At 44.6% G+C, this 16,873-nt stretch overlaps 1 protein-coding gene across 1 annotated transcript; it reads left to right on the top strand.

The window, feature by feature from the left end:
• The first annotated feature begins 604 nt into the window (after nucleotides 1–604).
• Nucleotides 605–11,822, top strand: arsb (arylsulfatase B). The gene is made up of 8 exons (XM_029515027.1): nucleotides 605–1,058; nucleotides 1,501–1,687; nucleotides 1,820–2,010; nucleotides 2,633–2,840; nucleotides 5,408–5,651; nucleotides 6,770–6,840; nucleotides 10,164–10,295; nucleotides 11,021–11,822. The coding sequence occupies exons 1-8, from the start codon at nucleotides 717–719 to the stop codon at nucleotides 11,284–11,286; spliced, it is 1,641 nt and encodes a 546-aa protein (XP_029370887.1). The 5' UTR covers nucleotides 605–716; the 3' UTR covers nucleotides 11,287–11,822.
• Nucleotides 11,823–16,873: the final 5,051 nt, after the last annotated feature.

Genomic DNA, 16,873 nt, shown 5'->3' with positions numbered 1-16,873 from the left:
TCTGCTCTGAACGCCGACTTTTTGTGTGTGTGTGTGTTTCTGACTCATTTAGGCCCCAAGAACCACGTTGATGAGTCCACTGAATCCTAACAGATTTTAAAAGTGAATAATAGTAATAATAATAATTATTATTATGCTTTCATAAGATGTGAGACGCATCAGCTGCCAAAAAATAACTTTAAAAAGGACTTTGATTTATCTATTTTGTATTTTTAACAGCATATTATTGTCTACTTTGATGTCAATATGTTGGATTATTCCTGTTGGGCTGAAAACATTTTTAAAGTATTATTACTTCTGTTGGATGCTCAGGCTTCACCTTGCAGAAGTCAAATGTAAAAAATGAAAACAAACAAACAAAAAAAATCGTAGTTCCCGCCTCATATATCAGGGAGTTGGATAAAATTGTCCAAACTGGGCTTCCATAAATGATAAAACAAATAAAACAAACAAAAACAACAGCAAAACAAACTTTTCCTCATAAATCGATAATTAATCCGTAAACATTGAACCGAGCGCGGCTTCCGTACTTGCACGTGACAGTCTGTTTTTCCGGCCACCTGATTGGCTGCTGCAGCCGAGGCAGCGTTTTCAAGCAGCGGTACCCGGAAGTGTCGGACTCAGACTGACTTCTTTGGATCCGGTTGGTTTGATGCTTTTTTATTAATATTAATATTAATATTCATGTTAAAAACAGCGGGGAGCTCCGGGAGAGGATGCCGCCCACCTGCAGCTCCGCTCGGCCTCGCCTCCGTCAGGGCCCCCGGTCTTTGCCGGCCTGCCGGGCTCGGACCGTGGCCGGTACCGGACGGCTCGTCTTCTCTCTGGCGGTGTTCGTGTTGATCTTCGGCCCGGATCCGGTCTCCGCGGCCCGGCGGCCTCACGTCGTCTTCATCCTGGCAGACGACTTCGGCTGGTACGATGTCGGCTACCACGGATCCGAGATCAGGACCCCGAACCTGGACCGGCTGTCCGCCGGAGGAGTCCGCCTGGAGAACTACTACGTCCAGCCGCTGTGCACCCCGTCCAGGAACCAGCTGATGACCGGCAGGTACCAGGTGAGACCCGGTCCGGTCCAGTCTGTCAGGAAGGACAGCCTAAAAACATTAGAATTAAAATGATTATTATTATTTTGCACTCAAACGTAAAACACTCTTTGCTCATCTTTTGTGGCTGTTTGGTTCATTCTGTTGTTCTATTCTTTTTTTTTTTTCCTCTTAAAGTTTATTGTTTCAGCTCCACTTCACACTTTTTTCCCTTCCTAATCTCAGATATATAATTGGTTTAAAACTGAAATAAAGGTGAATCTCTGAGGATTTATACGTCTAAAGTCATTGTCACTCACTGGGAGGACTTTTTAATTTGGTTATATCTCCAGCCTCGGCTGCTGTGGACACGATGTTGGGCTACTTTTAGGAAGTTTACCTTTAAACCACAGGCCCTGTTACTTCCCTCTTTGCCTCGTGCTGTTTTCTTCATGAGACGTTTGTAAACCTGCAGATCCACACAGGGATGCAGCACCAGATCATCTGGCCCTGCCAGCCCTACTGTGTGCCCCTGCAGGAGAAGCTGCTGCCCCAGCTGATGAAGGAGGCCGGTTACGCCACACACATGGTGGGCAAGTGGCACCTGGGCATGTACAAGAAGGACTGCCTGCCCACACGTCGCGGCTTCGACACATATTTTGGTTTGTAAATTGTCTGCGGAACACTTGCAGGAAATTTTACTCCATCTCTGCAACGCAAAATAACGAGTACATTCAAAAATGAGAAAATATGGAAGGTTTGTTTGTGGTACATTTACATACATGTTGATCCAGGTTACCTGACAGGCAGCGAGGATTATTACACTCACATGCGCTGCAGCCCCATCGCTGCCCTAAACCTGACTCGCTGTGCGTTGGACCTGAGGGAGGGAGAGGAGGTCGCCACCGGATACAAAGGAGTCTATTCAACTGAGCTGTTCAGCCAGAGAGCCATCAACATCATCGAAAAACACAACTCTGACCAGGTGACACACAAACGCACACAGTCGCCGTGTTGAGGAGTAAACCTGGTTTTGAACTGTCGTAGAGAGCTGGACGTTTAGACTGCGTCCTCACAATCTCTGCACAGTGTTATACACAAAACACTAACACTTCAGATTTCTATTGTTAAACAGGAAATCAGTCTACATAGCATTTTTGGACCAACAGGAAGTGGCAGAGGGTCAACGAGCGTCGATCAAAGAAACAGCTTTTGAAAGGAGCAGTTCAAAAAACATATTTATCTCCCCTGAAAAATATATGCATGGTAAAGATCTAAATGTTCAAGGAAACAAATCCAAATCTGTGCAAGGAATGAAGATCATTCTGTGCTGGCAGGATGTGTTTGCGTTAACTGTTGAATCAGAAGGGTGCGTTTCTGGTTGTTTGTCCTGATATATCAACCCTGGATGTGGAATAAGTGGTGGTGATGATGATGGTTAGAGATCTGGTCTCTAGTTTAGGTTCAACAGACAGATCACAGGCTGTTGTCTGTCATCAGAGTAATCAACGGTCCCTTGGCTCTGTAAATATGAGCTGAGATCATTTGTTTGCTTGTGTTTACTACAGTGAGATGAGTCTTTGCATGACATCCTCTTTGTCTTTCAGCCGCTCTTCCTCTACGTGGCGCTGCAGGCCGTCCATTCACCGCTGCAGGTGCCGGAGCGCTACATGGCCCCTTATCGTTTCATCCAAGACCCCTATCGCAGGCACTACGCCGGCATGGTGTCGGCCATGGACGAGGCTGTGGGCAACATCACCCTGGCTTTGCAGCAGCGAGGCCACTGGGACAACACGGTGCTGGTGTTCTCCACAGGTTAGTCTCCATCCTGCTTAGATCGGAATCATCTGTCAGACATCAGTAAAGCTTCTGTGCAGGAGATGGATCCTGGAAGAAAGTGTAACACAAAGGGCCAGTCGTGCATTTTGGCATAAATATGTCTATAATCAGATGTAAACAGTTAAAATCAGCACTGTCAGAAACAACCTTGAATTTAAATGAAAAGCTGCTGAAATGAAACAAGTAATGCCAGAAAATGGGTGATTTACCTTTAAGCTTCTCAATGAGTCGAAGCAGCAGGCGAACTGCTCTAAATGCTCGGAGCAGACGGGTTGGCGGTCTCTAACTTCTCTGTCTGATTTCCTGTCTCTGCGCTCTGTCCTATCAAATAATAACGGCATTAAATAACTTCATAAAACCGAGTTTAAGCTCCAGGTTCATTCAGGGCGGACTGTGTGAGGTTGAAGCTATCACTGTGCTGATGTCAGACATCAAACGACACAGAGGTGGACTAATCAGGTGAAGGATTCTGGGAAGGCTCATGTTTTCCACAGCTTTTGTTGTTTTCTCCAGTGGATTCTTTTATGGTGTGCCAGAGTGGAAACCTAATCAGTAGATGCTAAGTAAAGAGCAATTACATTTTATGTTTGCAGACAGAAAACCACATGTTCTGTGAGCATCAACGGTTTTTCTTTTTTCTTTTTTGTCTCCAGGGATAAAAGGGAGCTCAGGTAACGACCCACTGACAGGTTTATAGAATTTAACGCATCAGACGGTTAGATAGCACATCTTACTGCATGATACCGTCGAGACTCATACAGAGATAACACGTTACTGCAGCGGGGGAGTCGGAGATGGGAGGTGAAAGGTGGTGTGTTCCTTCTTTTCCTTCTAGATCCAACATACCGTTGGAAAAATCAAAAGAAGCACAAAAAAGTACAGAGCAGCAGCTCCCGTCTCAACCTGTTGGTCACAAAGAGCAACAACGAGTTGATGCCATCTCCTTTTTGGCTTTTTAAAGTCGCTCATTTAATATCCATTAGTAAAAATAACACACACTGTAACTACACCGTCAGGAAACAGAGTTGTGAACTCGATGCACTGGTTGGTTGGGGGGGGCACACTGTCATACTTTGCATGTCAACTAGAGGTCAGTGTTTGTTCTAACAGGCCAGAGAAGGATGTCAACGTTTACAGAAGGAGTGTAGGAGTCATTTGGCTCATACCTCCATTGGACTCTCAGTTCTGTTGAATAATACCCACCTCGTAAAGACCATAATAAGACCAGGACTGGGCTGAAACCACCATCTGAACATGTGCCCGCTCACTGGTTTCCACATGTGGAACTTCTAATGAATCGCATCTGAAGTAGGTAACTTCTTTGAGGGCTATTTTTGGTTGGGGAGGGGGATTAATGGGTAATTAGAAGACAGGAACAATGCTGTGAAAGTAAAGTGAGAGGTCTTTATGCCTGTGGTGGGCTGCGGTAGGTTGCCTGTTTTCATTGTTGACGGTTCAGGCATCCATGTGCTGTGCAGACACTGACTCTGCTGATTTGAAGCAGAAATCAGAGACACAGAGAAAATGTGATGCACCGGTGATGCAATCTGTCGGCAGATAAATGAATAATCATCCCTGATTGAAAGTAGCTGTCTGCATCAGGTCAATCAGAGGCTTTATAGGTCATTTCTGCTGGTTTATAATTGTATTTCTTCTCCTGGCCGAGATGTTTATGACTGACCCACTTGTGTCAGGCTCAACAGAAAACAAACGAGCCCTGAAGCCGTTCTTTTATGATGAAATATCCTGCAAACTGACTTCACCGGGGCTTTACTGTAAGTAAATAGATCCAGCTGCAGGGAGAACGTGCAGGGTACCTGGGGGGGGAGTAGTAGCCTTCAGAGGAGCCAAAGCAGCTTGAAAAGGCATTAAAGAGTAGACGGTCTTTTCCAGAACAGTTTGGGACTCTGCACAGACTACTTCCTGGACTTGCATGACACTCTGCCACTGAAAGGGGAGCCCTGACTGGATGCGATTGGTGAAGTGTGTTTGTCCTGGACCGGCTGACCGCCGATGACGACGCTCGGTCTGACGACTTGTGTAATGGCTGGACAGTTGGATGTTGGCAGTGTTGGGAGCTTCTGTACAAACGTTCATGATCCCAAGGAGATGAAATGTCGGTCATCCCCTGCTCTTACTTTGGTGTCACTGTGAGAATTAGACATCTGGTTTTATTCACCAGTGTCGCCAACCTTGATGAAAACAACCAAGAAGAGTAACTTTGGTGATCTCCTGCCCTTCCTTTAAAGACACCATTAGGTTCAGGTTTCTCATCTTTGACTGTTTCATTTACCTCCAAGTGAAATATCTCAACTCCTACTAAATGAATTGGTGACAAAACATTCCTTGTTCCTGGAGGGAGAGACTTTGTTTTGTTCTTGACTTTTAATCGAGTGCAGTAATTCAGTTATTTTAGTATTTTGTTTTGTTTGTTTTACTGTTCAGCACTGATTTTAATAATTGTCTTCATTTGAGTTCACAGTCTGTGGCAATAATATACATATATATGAGCCCATTTAAAATCTGTGTCTCCTGGATGACAGATAATGGCGGTCAGACGCTGTACGGCGGCAGCAACTGGCCGCTGCGAGGGAGGAAGTGGTCCCTGTGGGAAGGTGGGGTCCGGGGAGTCGGATTTGTCACCAGCCCACTGCTGGAACGCCCCGGGACCGTCAGCCGCGAGCTGATCCACGTCTCTGATTGGCTGCCGACGCTTGTCGGCCTGGCGGGAGGCAGCACCAACACCACCAAGCACCTGGACGGATTCGACGTCTGGAACACAATCAGGTGCGTCGGACTGAAGGTGTTTTGCTTTCCCACGCGTGGCGGGGCTTTTTAAGTCCCAGCTGAGAGCATTTCCTGGCTGGCAGGTCTGTGGAGGTTACAGAGTGAGGGATACCAGCTCTTGAATTTGACAGCTAGCTCTCTCTTTGTGCCTCCTTCCAACCCCCACCCTCAGCTCCCTCAGCTCCCTCTGCATGTCTCCCTGACCCGGCGTCTTTTGCTTGTAGGAGCTCCTGCTCCTTCAATAAGCCCTTTGTTACTGCGGCAATGGGAACTCAAAGAGAAGGAAATTCCATCAGTCATTCTCACACAAATCAGTAGTCGCTCCATCCCTCTGGTTTCTCCCCCCTCATCTCCTCTCCACCCCCACCTCGGCCTCTCAGAACCATCAAAGCCTGTTTTTGGATCAGCTAATTAACAGCTGCAAATCTTTTTTACACTACAAAGCTCCTGAGACGTTGTACTCATTGCTTTATTGGATTATGTGCAGTTGCATTTCTCTGTCTTGGAGAACTGATTTGATAAGTCAGTTTTGGCTGTCAGCTGTCAGCGAGTCCGTTTGACTGACGCATTATATTTGTAAACTAAATGTGGACACAATGAAGGAGGGGAAATTGAGGGCTGCAGCAGAGCCCCAGCAGAAAATCAAGGCTTAGCCTGGAACCACAAACTACTACTCAGGGCCTCCACTCGACTCCATTGGCTGACGCAAATCAGCTGACTGCCGGCTGCTGCGTCGGCCATGTGAGTGACACAACGTCAGGGCCTGAACTGCTGTTTGTTTGTTTGCACAGCTTTACAGTTTCAGTTTGTGTTTAATTGGCTCGCCTGTCGCTGGGAGCAGCCGGTAGGATATAAAAACCAAATGAAAGCAGAACAGTAGGCAGGCGGCAGAGGGAGTTATTTTAGTTGTGTTATCAGACACTGTGGTCAGTGAGAGCGGTGCGTTTTCTCTGTGGTGGAGTGCGGTCAAAGCATACGACCGCCTGGTCAACATCGGCCAGCTGCTTCACATTTACAGATCCCAGCGGATTCTACAGTGCATGAGTCAGACGCTGTGTGTGTGTCTCTGTTGGTTGTGTATCCATGTATTTAAGGGTAACACTCCTTTTCTGTTACAGTAAAGGGTTCACCTCGCCCAGACTGGAGCTGCTGCACAACATCGACCCTCTGTACAATGATATCGCCCCATGTAAGTTCAGCCTTTTGTAATTTGCACGCTGTTTTTTGTTTTAGTGTAATCACTTAATGGTTTGGGCTGTGAAGCATCGTGCCCGTCTCAACAAAGCACAAAAACGTGTGTTGTTTTCCCAGCCAACAAGGCCAAAAGCTCAGAGATTATCCGGTTACAGTGATATTAAACAATGAAAAGGAGCTAATTCAGAATATTTGGTATTTCTGCTTGAAAAAGAAGACGAAGATGACTCGTGTTGGCTCTGCATATAAGATTAAAAATGAGGAACCCCGAACTGCCCTGTGTTGTCTGAGTGTGTATTTATGTAGAGCGCTTTCATCCAGACCTGGTGAAGAGAGCATTTTGACATGAATTTTGAAATAAGAGCTTGCGAAATACAAACATTGGCTGACCCGAGCGGCACAGATCCCATCACTTGACTGTTAAACATATTCAGAGCAGCGAATCCTGCCAACAGTCTGAGATCATTTCGCTTCTTCATGTAAATCCACTTTCTCTGGAAACTTAAGTTTGTGTCCTGTTTTTGATGAAGTCTCAGAGAAAATGAAAATGTATCCCCAAATTGAAGATTTTAAGTGGAGATCTTATATGTCTATATAAGATGTATAAAGCAAAAAAACACATTCGTGTTCCCCAGAAGATGAATCCCAGCGACACTGTAGCTGCAAACATATTTTTCATCAGGTGCTTTTCTTTCCACATTTTGATCCCCTGCAGATGAGCAGCAATGATTTCCACCATCTTCTGCTTCACTGGCAGATTACAGGTTGAATGAAATGTTACTCCTCCTGTTACCTCTTCTCGTTTCTATAATTCTGTCTTTTTCTCCAACAAGCATCAAAGCTGTCATTCACATTCACATTCACAGACGTCAGACATCGTGAGTTGGACGCGAGTTAAAATCAGAAAAGCACATAATATAACATTTGACTAAAGTCGCATTAGCTTATTAGAAATCGACGCAGTGTGTCTAATGAGCGTCAGAAATGTTTGTGTCTCATCTCACATGGTGTCTGGATCAGCTGATAACACGGCGCTGATAATGTAATCAACCCCCGTTCAAAGTGCCATCAGTCAACAGTGTGGAAATGGGAGGGCGTGTGTGTGTTTAAACTCTGTGATTGCAGGGAGGTTTCCAGGAAAAGGGCCCTGTGATGCCTTTCTGCTGGGAGGCACAGCGGTAAACCAAACCAAACAGCTGCCATCTCTGAGGACGGAGTGGGGTCCCGGTCCTGGTCCTGGTCAGAGGCCAGGCTTTGGGGACGGTGCTGCACCTTAATTCCTCCTTCAAAAATAACTGAGCTATAGGAGGGGAACAGTTTTCTGCTGAAATGTTCCACAGATGTCACATAATCGGTCCTCAGGAGAGCAGATGTTTACCTTTTTTTTGCTCCGCCAAAACGGTTCTTTAAAGATTGAAACATGTTTGTCTCATGTCTGAATGAAAACCCAGAATGCCAACATTTGTGTAACTTTTGGTTTTGGTGCCGATCCTCGTAATCCAGCGTGAGGAAGGAGCAAACACAGAGGAAGCCGAAGTTCTCAGTCCTCCATTTAGCCTCCACCAACCGCACAATCTGCTAATCATCGGCACGGCTGACTCCTCTCAGATTAACAGGAATTTGATCTGTTATTACATCATAGTTAATCTTTAAAGATGAACTTCTCTTCTCTTAATCTGTAAGAAGCCACTGAGAGCGACTGGGAAGGAATCTAAACATCCTCCTGTTTGACGGATGACTTTTAGAGTCCAGTCACCGATTTATCAGGTTCAGACCTGAATGTTTATACAGCTTAAGCCTGTGCCTGTCAAATTATTTTTAAAGGTTATTGTTGGCCGTGAGCGTGTAAATCATTTGCCTGATAAGGCGACCCAGTGAAGAACAACACCGGCGCTTTACGAGCCTTCGACCTTGTGTTTTACATTTGAATCTTTACTGTCAGCAGCCAAAGTGACGACCAGCCTCGTTTTTTATTCCTTTTTCCTTTTCCTATTAACCTGGCCTCTCTTTGGAAACTCCTCCTTTGGCTCTCTCTATTTAGCTTGGTCCCCTTTTCCCTACTTCCTCCTTCTTTGCATCCAGCTCAGTGTGAGAAGATGAGTCTGGACTAAACCGGGTCTCAGAAAGACTTTCACTGGTTTCTCCGGGTCGCTTCCCAACGAACCCCTCCCCTCCCGGTTTGTGGATCGTTTGGCTCTGAGTCCAGATGAGCGATTGGAAGAAGTCTGAGTCTGCTGGGGATCGAAGCCCCATTTCTCAAAGACGCAAGAGTAGGAAGAAACCCGCCAAATGAATCGAACCCAGATAATTAGTCGTCCCACCTGATTTGTGGTGCCATTTCAACGACCTATTGTAATGCAAACGCTTTAAGGTTTGCAAGCCCGAGCCCTCCACATTTAGCACATCAGAGCATTTCAGATACCCTCGTGGGATTTGCACAATGATCCACGATGACGATCGATGCAACATTGTGGTTGCAGAAAACACTTTTGAACGTCCCATCGTGTCGCTGCGGTGGAAGCGTGGGCGGAGATTTGTCTACATATATGCAGAAATTTTGAGGAAATACTTGTTTTTGACAGCATCTGGAGGCCAAAATTACTCACAAATCTGTGTAATCAGGACCATATTGTCGGGGTCAGCCGCGGCGTGAACCTGAGAATACTCTCAAGGCCAAACACAGACATGTGTGCTCACTACTGGGAGACATTTTCCGTAAGAACAGAAATAGCTCATGGCAGGAGGCTGCAGAGATTTCTGGACACCGTCAGAACGAAGATGAATTATTTACTTTTGCCTTATAAAGTGGTCAAATCACGCCAGTTGCTTACTGTGGCCCATGTTCCTGCTTTGCTTACTGTTTTCAAATCTGCCCAACTGCAGCAGGAGCAGATTATTCATTGTGCTTGGCAGACACTGAAGACCGGTGCTGAGTCGACCGCATTACCACCATATTTGTCACATTCTTCCAACCCCAGAGTCCCATGTGTTTGAGGAAATTCATATGTAAAACAATTTCCTTCTTAAAGAGGAGTATTGTTTTGAATGTGTTTTTTGTTTTTAGCAGTTTTGGAGCCACTTAATTCTTCATTCCAGCTGCTTCTCTGCTGAAGAGCTCTTTCTTACTGATGTGTTTATTTCCACTTGATACTGACTGTAATTTGAAAGTATGTGCTAAAATTTGGTGCCAGTCTACCAACTGGTATTGTTTTCTCAGGGCGTCCTCATATCCAATGGGTGCTCCAATAACATCTTGATCAGCAATTTCTGTATTTCTGAGTGATCCCCACCGTCGGCCCTGTCCTGGGCTCTCTGTAGGTCCTGGCAGGGAGCAGCAGTTAACTTTGGCTCAGGTGGTCAGCGGAGACTCCCGGTCCAAGTCCGGCTTCAATGTGTCCATTCACGCGGCCATCCGATCCTCCAACTGGAAGCTGCTGACTGGCTACCCAGGTCAGGATCTTCTGTCACCAATAATGACATGTTTAGTCTGAGGTGGGAAGTGGAAAATCAGCACACGTATGCACAGACACACACCGACTTCTTATCTCTGCCAATCAGGAGTGAGAAGGATTCACATCCTCAGGAAAGAGTACCTACAGCTTTTTGAAAAAATGAGCCAAACATCCTGAAGTGAAAGCTGTTAAAGCAAAAGACAGTTTCTATTTTATTTTATATTAATGAGAACGTCTGGGAAGTTTAGATGGACAATGTGTCTGCCAAGAACAAAACTTTTTCGTATGTTTCTTATATTGGAAGATTTGCTGCTTTTCTTTCAGCTATTTTCAGTTAATTAAATGTATTTAATTCTGGACTGCTGCTCAGTCCAAACCAGCGTTTAAACACACTCCCTTCTGAAAGTTACAAGGTGCTTTTTTCTAAAATACACTTTTTAATAAACTGCAGCCACCAACTTTTTTAGTAGTGGTCACAGGCTAAATGTTTGCAGCGTTAGGTTTTGTCTTTGACAAGCAAACGTGTTAAGTTAAGCAGGAGGGAGAAAATTAGCTGTGGAGACCAAACAGGCTGTCAACATGTTTATTTCTGCTGTGAACATCCCGTTTTTGAACTTATTGTGTTTTAAAGAATTTTATTCTGAAAAAGAAATGCAGTGCAGGATTTGGCTGTGGAGAGACAGAAAAAAACTCACGTCCTGTCCTCCATCTTTACTCCTGCAGGTTGTGACGTTTGGTTTCCCCGGCCGGGCCACAACAGCTCCGGGTCGGGTCCGAAGCGGCCGGACCGGCTGAGCTCCGTGATGCTGTTCAACATAGAGAAGGATCCGGAGGAGCGGGTGGACCTGTCTGCTCAGTTCCCCGCGGTGGTGGATCGTCTTCTCCAAAGGCTCCTCCACCACCAGAAAAACGCTCTGCCCATAAACTTCCCCGCCGACGACCCCGGGTGTGACCCGGGCCCCGCCGGTGCCTGGGGTCCCTGGGCTTAGCCTCTTCAGAGAGCTGCATGATGATTTGACTTAATGCAGCTCATAACCAGAAGAGTGGAGCATCTAAATTAGATCACAAAGGTTTTTAAAGCAGAAGCTCAGACGGACAGCTGACTGACACATAAATCTGAGCTTTATTGGAAGCGATTGTGTAAACGGAGTTAGCGGCACATGCTGCTGATTTGAGACGGTCTTCCTGCTGCCTCAGGTATTTGCACTTCATTTAACTGCCGTCGGGAAGCTGCAGGCGTCTCGTATGAGCGCAGAAATATCAGGGCTGTTGTTTAACCTGTGTAGAATATTTCAACTTCAACTTCTCATATTTCGTTTACCAATAAACTGAAGAGCAGCTCTTCAGATGGATTCACTGATTTTTATATTGGCAGTCGATGAGGTGGCCGTATATTTTACCACAGAGTGTAAATAAAATCCTCAAGTGTACTGGATACTGCATTGTATTGGGGGCTTGACTGTGTTGAAGTCTATGGGAAAATGTCCCTCCTCCTCCCTGATTTATCAGCTCAGTAAACATTTTCCTGGTGAGTTTCTGGTCTCAGTCTCTATTTTCAAGTCTTCAACACAACATGATGTTCATAAAAATAATAATAATAAAAGCAGGGGGCGTGGCTAATACGGTTTCTTATTGATTAAAAAAAAACCAAGATGGCGACGGACAAAACCAGAACTGGAAGTCGCAAACCGAGAAGTGACATTGCAGAAGGTTGGCCCTGGAACTGTGTGTATGTTTTTCCTTTAGCTATCACAACAAGTAAAAGAGGGAAACATTTGATGAATATCTGAATATACATAAATGTATTTTTTTTCAGGTTACTTGTTTCCGTCATCGTCGTTTTCTGCTGACTGGGCGCTGAAGGCTGAAGGGCTGCAGTGTGCTTCGGCTTTGAAGATGAACAGGTGAGGAATTTCTTGTGTTCTTCAGGCATCTCTTCAGAAATAACTCCCACATGCCGCTCGTTCATGAATACACACTGACGCTGATGATGTTTGAGGTTACATTTTTCTCCACATACTGAAGTCAAGACGGCTCATTAGCATATGCAGAGTCGGGGAGGAACTCATTTCCTTCATACATACACCCTGTTTGACCTTTGACCCCTCGGTGTTTGACGTCCCACTGGCAGACTACGACAGGAAACGCTCCCTGCGGAGGGGGCGGGCCGTCCTAATGTGGGCTGTGACCTCCGAACCTGCTGCTGTGAGGTGATTGGCAGCTGAGCAAGACAAACAACAGAACCGGTCACTGAGGGAAACAGCGGAGACGTTTCAGCTTTGGAGCTGCTGATGTCTGATCTGAGCTCGTCCGAGGTTTTTCTACATTAAGATATCCTTTAATACGACGTCACTGACCTGCACGTGCAGAAACATCAGATTTCTTGCATCTGCACAAAACAAACCTTTTCATTTAAGGTGGTCTGTTGAGCTCGTAGAGCATTTGAATTATTGACCCATTTTATAAGGTGACTGTGTGATTTGTGTGGTTTTGTTTACTTGTTTTGTTTCTACTGTATCTCAGGTCTGAAGTAAAAAAAGAATTAGCACAGTGTCTTTGGTGTTAATCTGTGAGCTTTAGAGGAGCTGCCACATTAAGATATGTCCTGTCTTCATCCAGAGCTTCTTATTCTTCTCATTTTTCAAACTTCGTGAAGGAAGTTTGGAATCTCTCCGTGTTTTTCCACAGTTTTTCAGTCAAAGAAAGGGGAAGTTTACAGACCTTTATTGTGCTTTGCCTTCGAGGACCAGATTGAACTTTGATGCGTAATTAATGAGTTGAGACTTTATCCTGAATTATTCATTTAGTCACAGTCGGCCCATATGGCCTGTTGAAGGCGACTCTGTGCTGCCAGAGATTTGTTTCAATTTGAAAAAGCTAATCTTTTTCTGGGAAATCGAGGGACTATATGAGCTCATACATGTGTACAAGAGCACAAGAACTTTTTTTTTTTTTCTTTTCAGCCGTAGTGGCTGTTAAAGAGAATTTAACAGGGATTTCAGTAATGGATGACTACCAGTGTACCACATGATTATTTAATATTTCTGAGAAAGGACCTTTTCCCCTGCTGAGGCTATAAATTTGTCACTCACTTGTACTGTTAGTTTACTCTGCAATCAAAACTCTGCGTTTCAGGATGATGGGATAGCTCCTTTAATTAGACGTTGCCAGAATTTGGTATTCACTTCAAACCGAGGCCTGTGAGATTCTCAGCTCGGCCACCGACCGCTTTTGCACTTCTCATGCCCGGCCTGCGGTGAAGTTCTCCTCCTGTTCCATCTTCCACCCCCCAACCCCACCCACCTTTTCCTCCGTCTCCCCCGTTCCTGTCATTATGAGCAGCCAACCTTGGCGGTGTCGCAACTTGTCTCCTCCTTCTGCTCTTCAAGGGTGGTTTTGGTGTGTTTTTCACACTTCACCCTGCGCTCGGCCTCACAGAGTGACAAACACCCTCCTCTGCTGAATCAACACAGCGACTGCCTGGCTCTGACGTCCGCCCGGCCCTCATGTTGTGTTTTCTCAGCTGTGAAGAAGCTGTGTGAGCCTCTTCGGCGATATGACAGCATGAAGATATGACAGAGGACTCATCTGACTGTGGAAACGAGTGAAAATTTGGACTTTCTGACAATAGATGTTGCTGCAGAATATCATCTTGAATTATCTTGAATTGTCTCTTTCTCTTCTTCAGCAGACGAGATGAATGGTATGAAATTTACTTTTAAAAATGTTTTTGTTATAAGAACATTTTTATGAGTTGGATAAATGCAGGCAAAGAGCACATGTGGGACCCACAGACAGCACAGACAGATGCCACCTTTGATTCTCCTCCCTTGTTTTGTCCACACGGAGAAACCGAAGGTCTCTCTCAGCGAAGTGGGACTGGAATTCCAAGCTCGATTGTGTCTGTATGTTTCTGTCGTGCTGCCTGTGAAAACAGATTAAAATCACGCTGATCAGTGCAGCCAGGAATGTGTTGAACCTTGAGTCTGGAGGAGGGGGGGGTCCGACAGCTCATCACACCTAAAAAAAAAAAAAAAGAAAATCCCCAGCAGTCCCTGACAGCGTGACGTGAGCTGGGGAGGCATTTTGTGTTATAACGAAATGCTGATGTCATCAGCAAAAGATTAAAAAAAAAAAAAAAGCACAAGAAGATTTATTATCACCTGGATTTTAGTGTTAACTGTTAAAACTTTTTAATTACTCTAAAATCATTTCAGAAGTTTCTGCTTCTGAATTCATCTTTCAGGATTAATATCTGGCATTCATGGGTTGCTATCTGAGGTAGAACCAAACTTTCCCAAACAAACACGTCAGGCAGGATTTCCACCAATTATTTAATTTGTATTCTCCTTTTTAAACTGCCCTTATCCCACATGCATAGTGTTTATTTTACTTTTTTCTTTTGGCTGTAAGTCTGAAACAAACATATAGTCAGAATCACTCACAATATAAGTAAAAATCTAATTTCACCATTTATACACACAAATACAATAATAACACACATTTTTTATGCCTTTATGTTAAAGCCCCTCATCACCTTTAGTTTGTCTCTTCATGATATATAAATAAAGTGAAATATCTGCTCCCACAGAGATCACATTTATTCCCATTTATTGGAGTAATCAGTCACATATTAGAGCTAACTGCTGCAGACTGTAGGTCTGTCAGTCTGACCATCAACTCAAAGGTCACCGGGAGTAACAATGATCTCAGGAACTGGGAGGATAACATCAGCACTGTTATTATTGTCAATAACTGCAGAGTTGTTTAGCCAGAAACTCCCCAACCCGGTCATGAGACTCCTCTTTGTGTTTTCACTTCATTCAAGTCTCATTCGACTGACCAAGAAGCACAAATAAAAGGGCACCGAGGTCCTGGCACCAGTTGTTCCCTTCGCAGTCACAACACTCTCAAAATAGTCCATTCACATTCGTTTGCTGTCGTGCAAACTGCACACAAACATACAAAAGTTGTTGTTTTGCACCATTTCTGCCCGGCAGCTCCTCGCTGTCTTGCCTACGGACAGCAGACATGTTTCTGTCCTGAGTTTGTCTTCAGCTGAAGGCCTCAGACAGGGAACCGGAGATGGTTCATTCAAAGACGCACGTCTGGGAATAAAGCTGAGTTTGGCTTTCTGCTGCGCGGCTTATAGGCCGATGTGTTGGACCTGAATAGACTGAGCCTTCAGAATGTGAACTATCTGCAGCGGCTCAGCTGTCCGCCCCCCCCCCAGATAAAGGTTGAGAGAATCAGACATGTGATGCTGTGACCGGGAGTCGAATCGGTGATGAAGTAACACGCTGAGTCTGTTTTCCACATCACGACAGAAATAGTCAGTTAAAATCACTTTGAATGAGCAGAGAGCGAATTACACAACAATCAGGAGGGTCAACTGTTTCTGCGGGGCGAAAGCAAACCCAGAACAGTGCACGCTTGTTCTCCCCTGAAGCGCTCACGTATATTTTGACTTTGTTCATTTCACAGACCCAACTGACCTTAACTGACAATAATACAACAGCACGTCCCGCTGCGCTGTTTTGCTGTTCGTGACATATATGACGTTTTACACTGTTAACAAAATGACAAACTGAGACTGGAAATAAAAGGGTGCGCTATCTTCAAGCTGACAAGTGTAACTTAAGACTTAAGTAAAAAACTAGCTGACATTATTTAACTAAAATGTAACTTCAGGCTCAAATTAGAAATGTTGGTTTACTGAACTGTAACTGAAGAAGTCTGAAGCTGCTGATGAAACATAATTTAAAGTTTAAAGTTAAAACAGTGTGACGTCACGCTCTGCTTTGTGAACTTTTGTTCTGGAGTCTCCAGTTTGTAATTTGGCTGCTGCCATCTTGTTTCTGTTTGTTTGGACCAGAGGAAAGAAGGTGAAGCTGAGGAGGAGCGATCTGATTTGTTCAGTTTAAGGTGCTTCATGCACAAATTTAATTTGAATGTTCGGAATTAAAATAAAAACACAAACAGACCAAACACAGTGTGTTATGACTTTTCTTTTTTATTCCTGTATTTCTTTCTGTCAAAAAGAAACGACTGATTTCTATTCTGTTCGATTCTGTCAGATCCTTCAGTGTGATCAGATGAATAAAGAGGCCTTTTTTTGTACACTGTATATATCGATGTGCTCTACATTTCAAATATTCTACATTTCTGATATTTTTATAGTTTCAGATATTTTACATTATATATTCAAATGTCTCTACATTCAGATATTTTTCTAGTTTCGTTTCTTTTTTTTTTTTTTCATTTATTTATTTTATTTTCTAATCTCTAAAATTTACTTCTTTGCATTGATAGTGGCGGCCCCAATCTCGTTGTACTATGTATAATGACAATAAAGGCGATTGACTGATTGATTGAGGAGGATGAAGGAGGCTGCAGGAGGTTGGAGGTGGATGAGGAGGAGGATGGAGGAAGTTGGAGGAAGTTGGAGAAGGATGGAGGAGGTTGGAGAAGGATGGAGGAGGCTGCAGGAGGTTGGAGGTGGAGGAGGAGGAGGTTGGAGGAGGATGGAGGAGGAGGAGACTGCAGGAGGTTTGAGGAGGTTGGAGGAGGAGACTG

The sequence above is a fragment of the Echeneis naucrates genome, chromosome 12 (assembly GCF_900963305.1).
Source record: "Echeneis naucrates chromosome 12, fEcheNa1.1, whole genome shotgun sequence".
NCBI lineage: Eukaryota > Metazoa > Chordata > Actinopteri > Carangiformes > Echeneidae > Echeneis > Echeneis naucrates.
Note: the sequence above shows the minus strand (reverse complement) of the source record. Positions and strands in the feature narration are given on the sequence as shown.

Bases quoted from the DNA above. Each gene is read 5' to 3' on its own strand.
- arsb (XM_029515027.1), top strand. From the start codon at position 717: ATGCCGCCCACCTGCAGCTCCGCTCGGCCTCGCCTCCGTCAGGGCCCC. The intron at 2,011-2,632 runs GTGACACACAAA...TTTGTCTTTCAG, and splicing joins AAAAACACAACTCTGACCAG to CCGCTCTTCCTCTACGTGGC. The intron at 2,841-5,407 runs GTTAGTCTCCAT...CCTGGATGACAG, and splicing joins GGTGCTGGTGTTCTCCACAG to ATAATGGCGGTCAGACGCTG.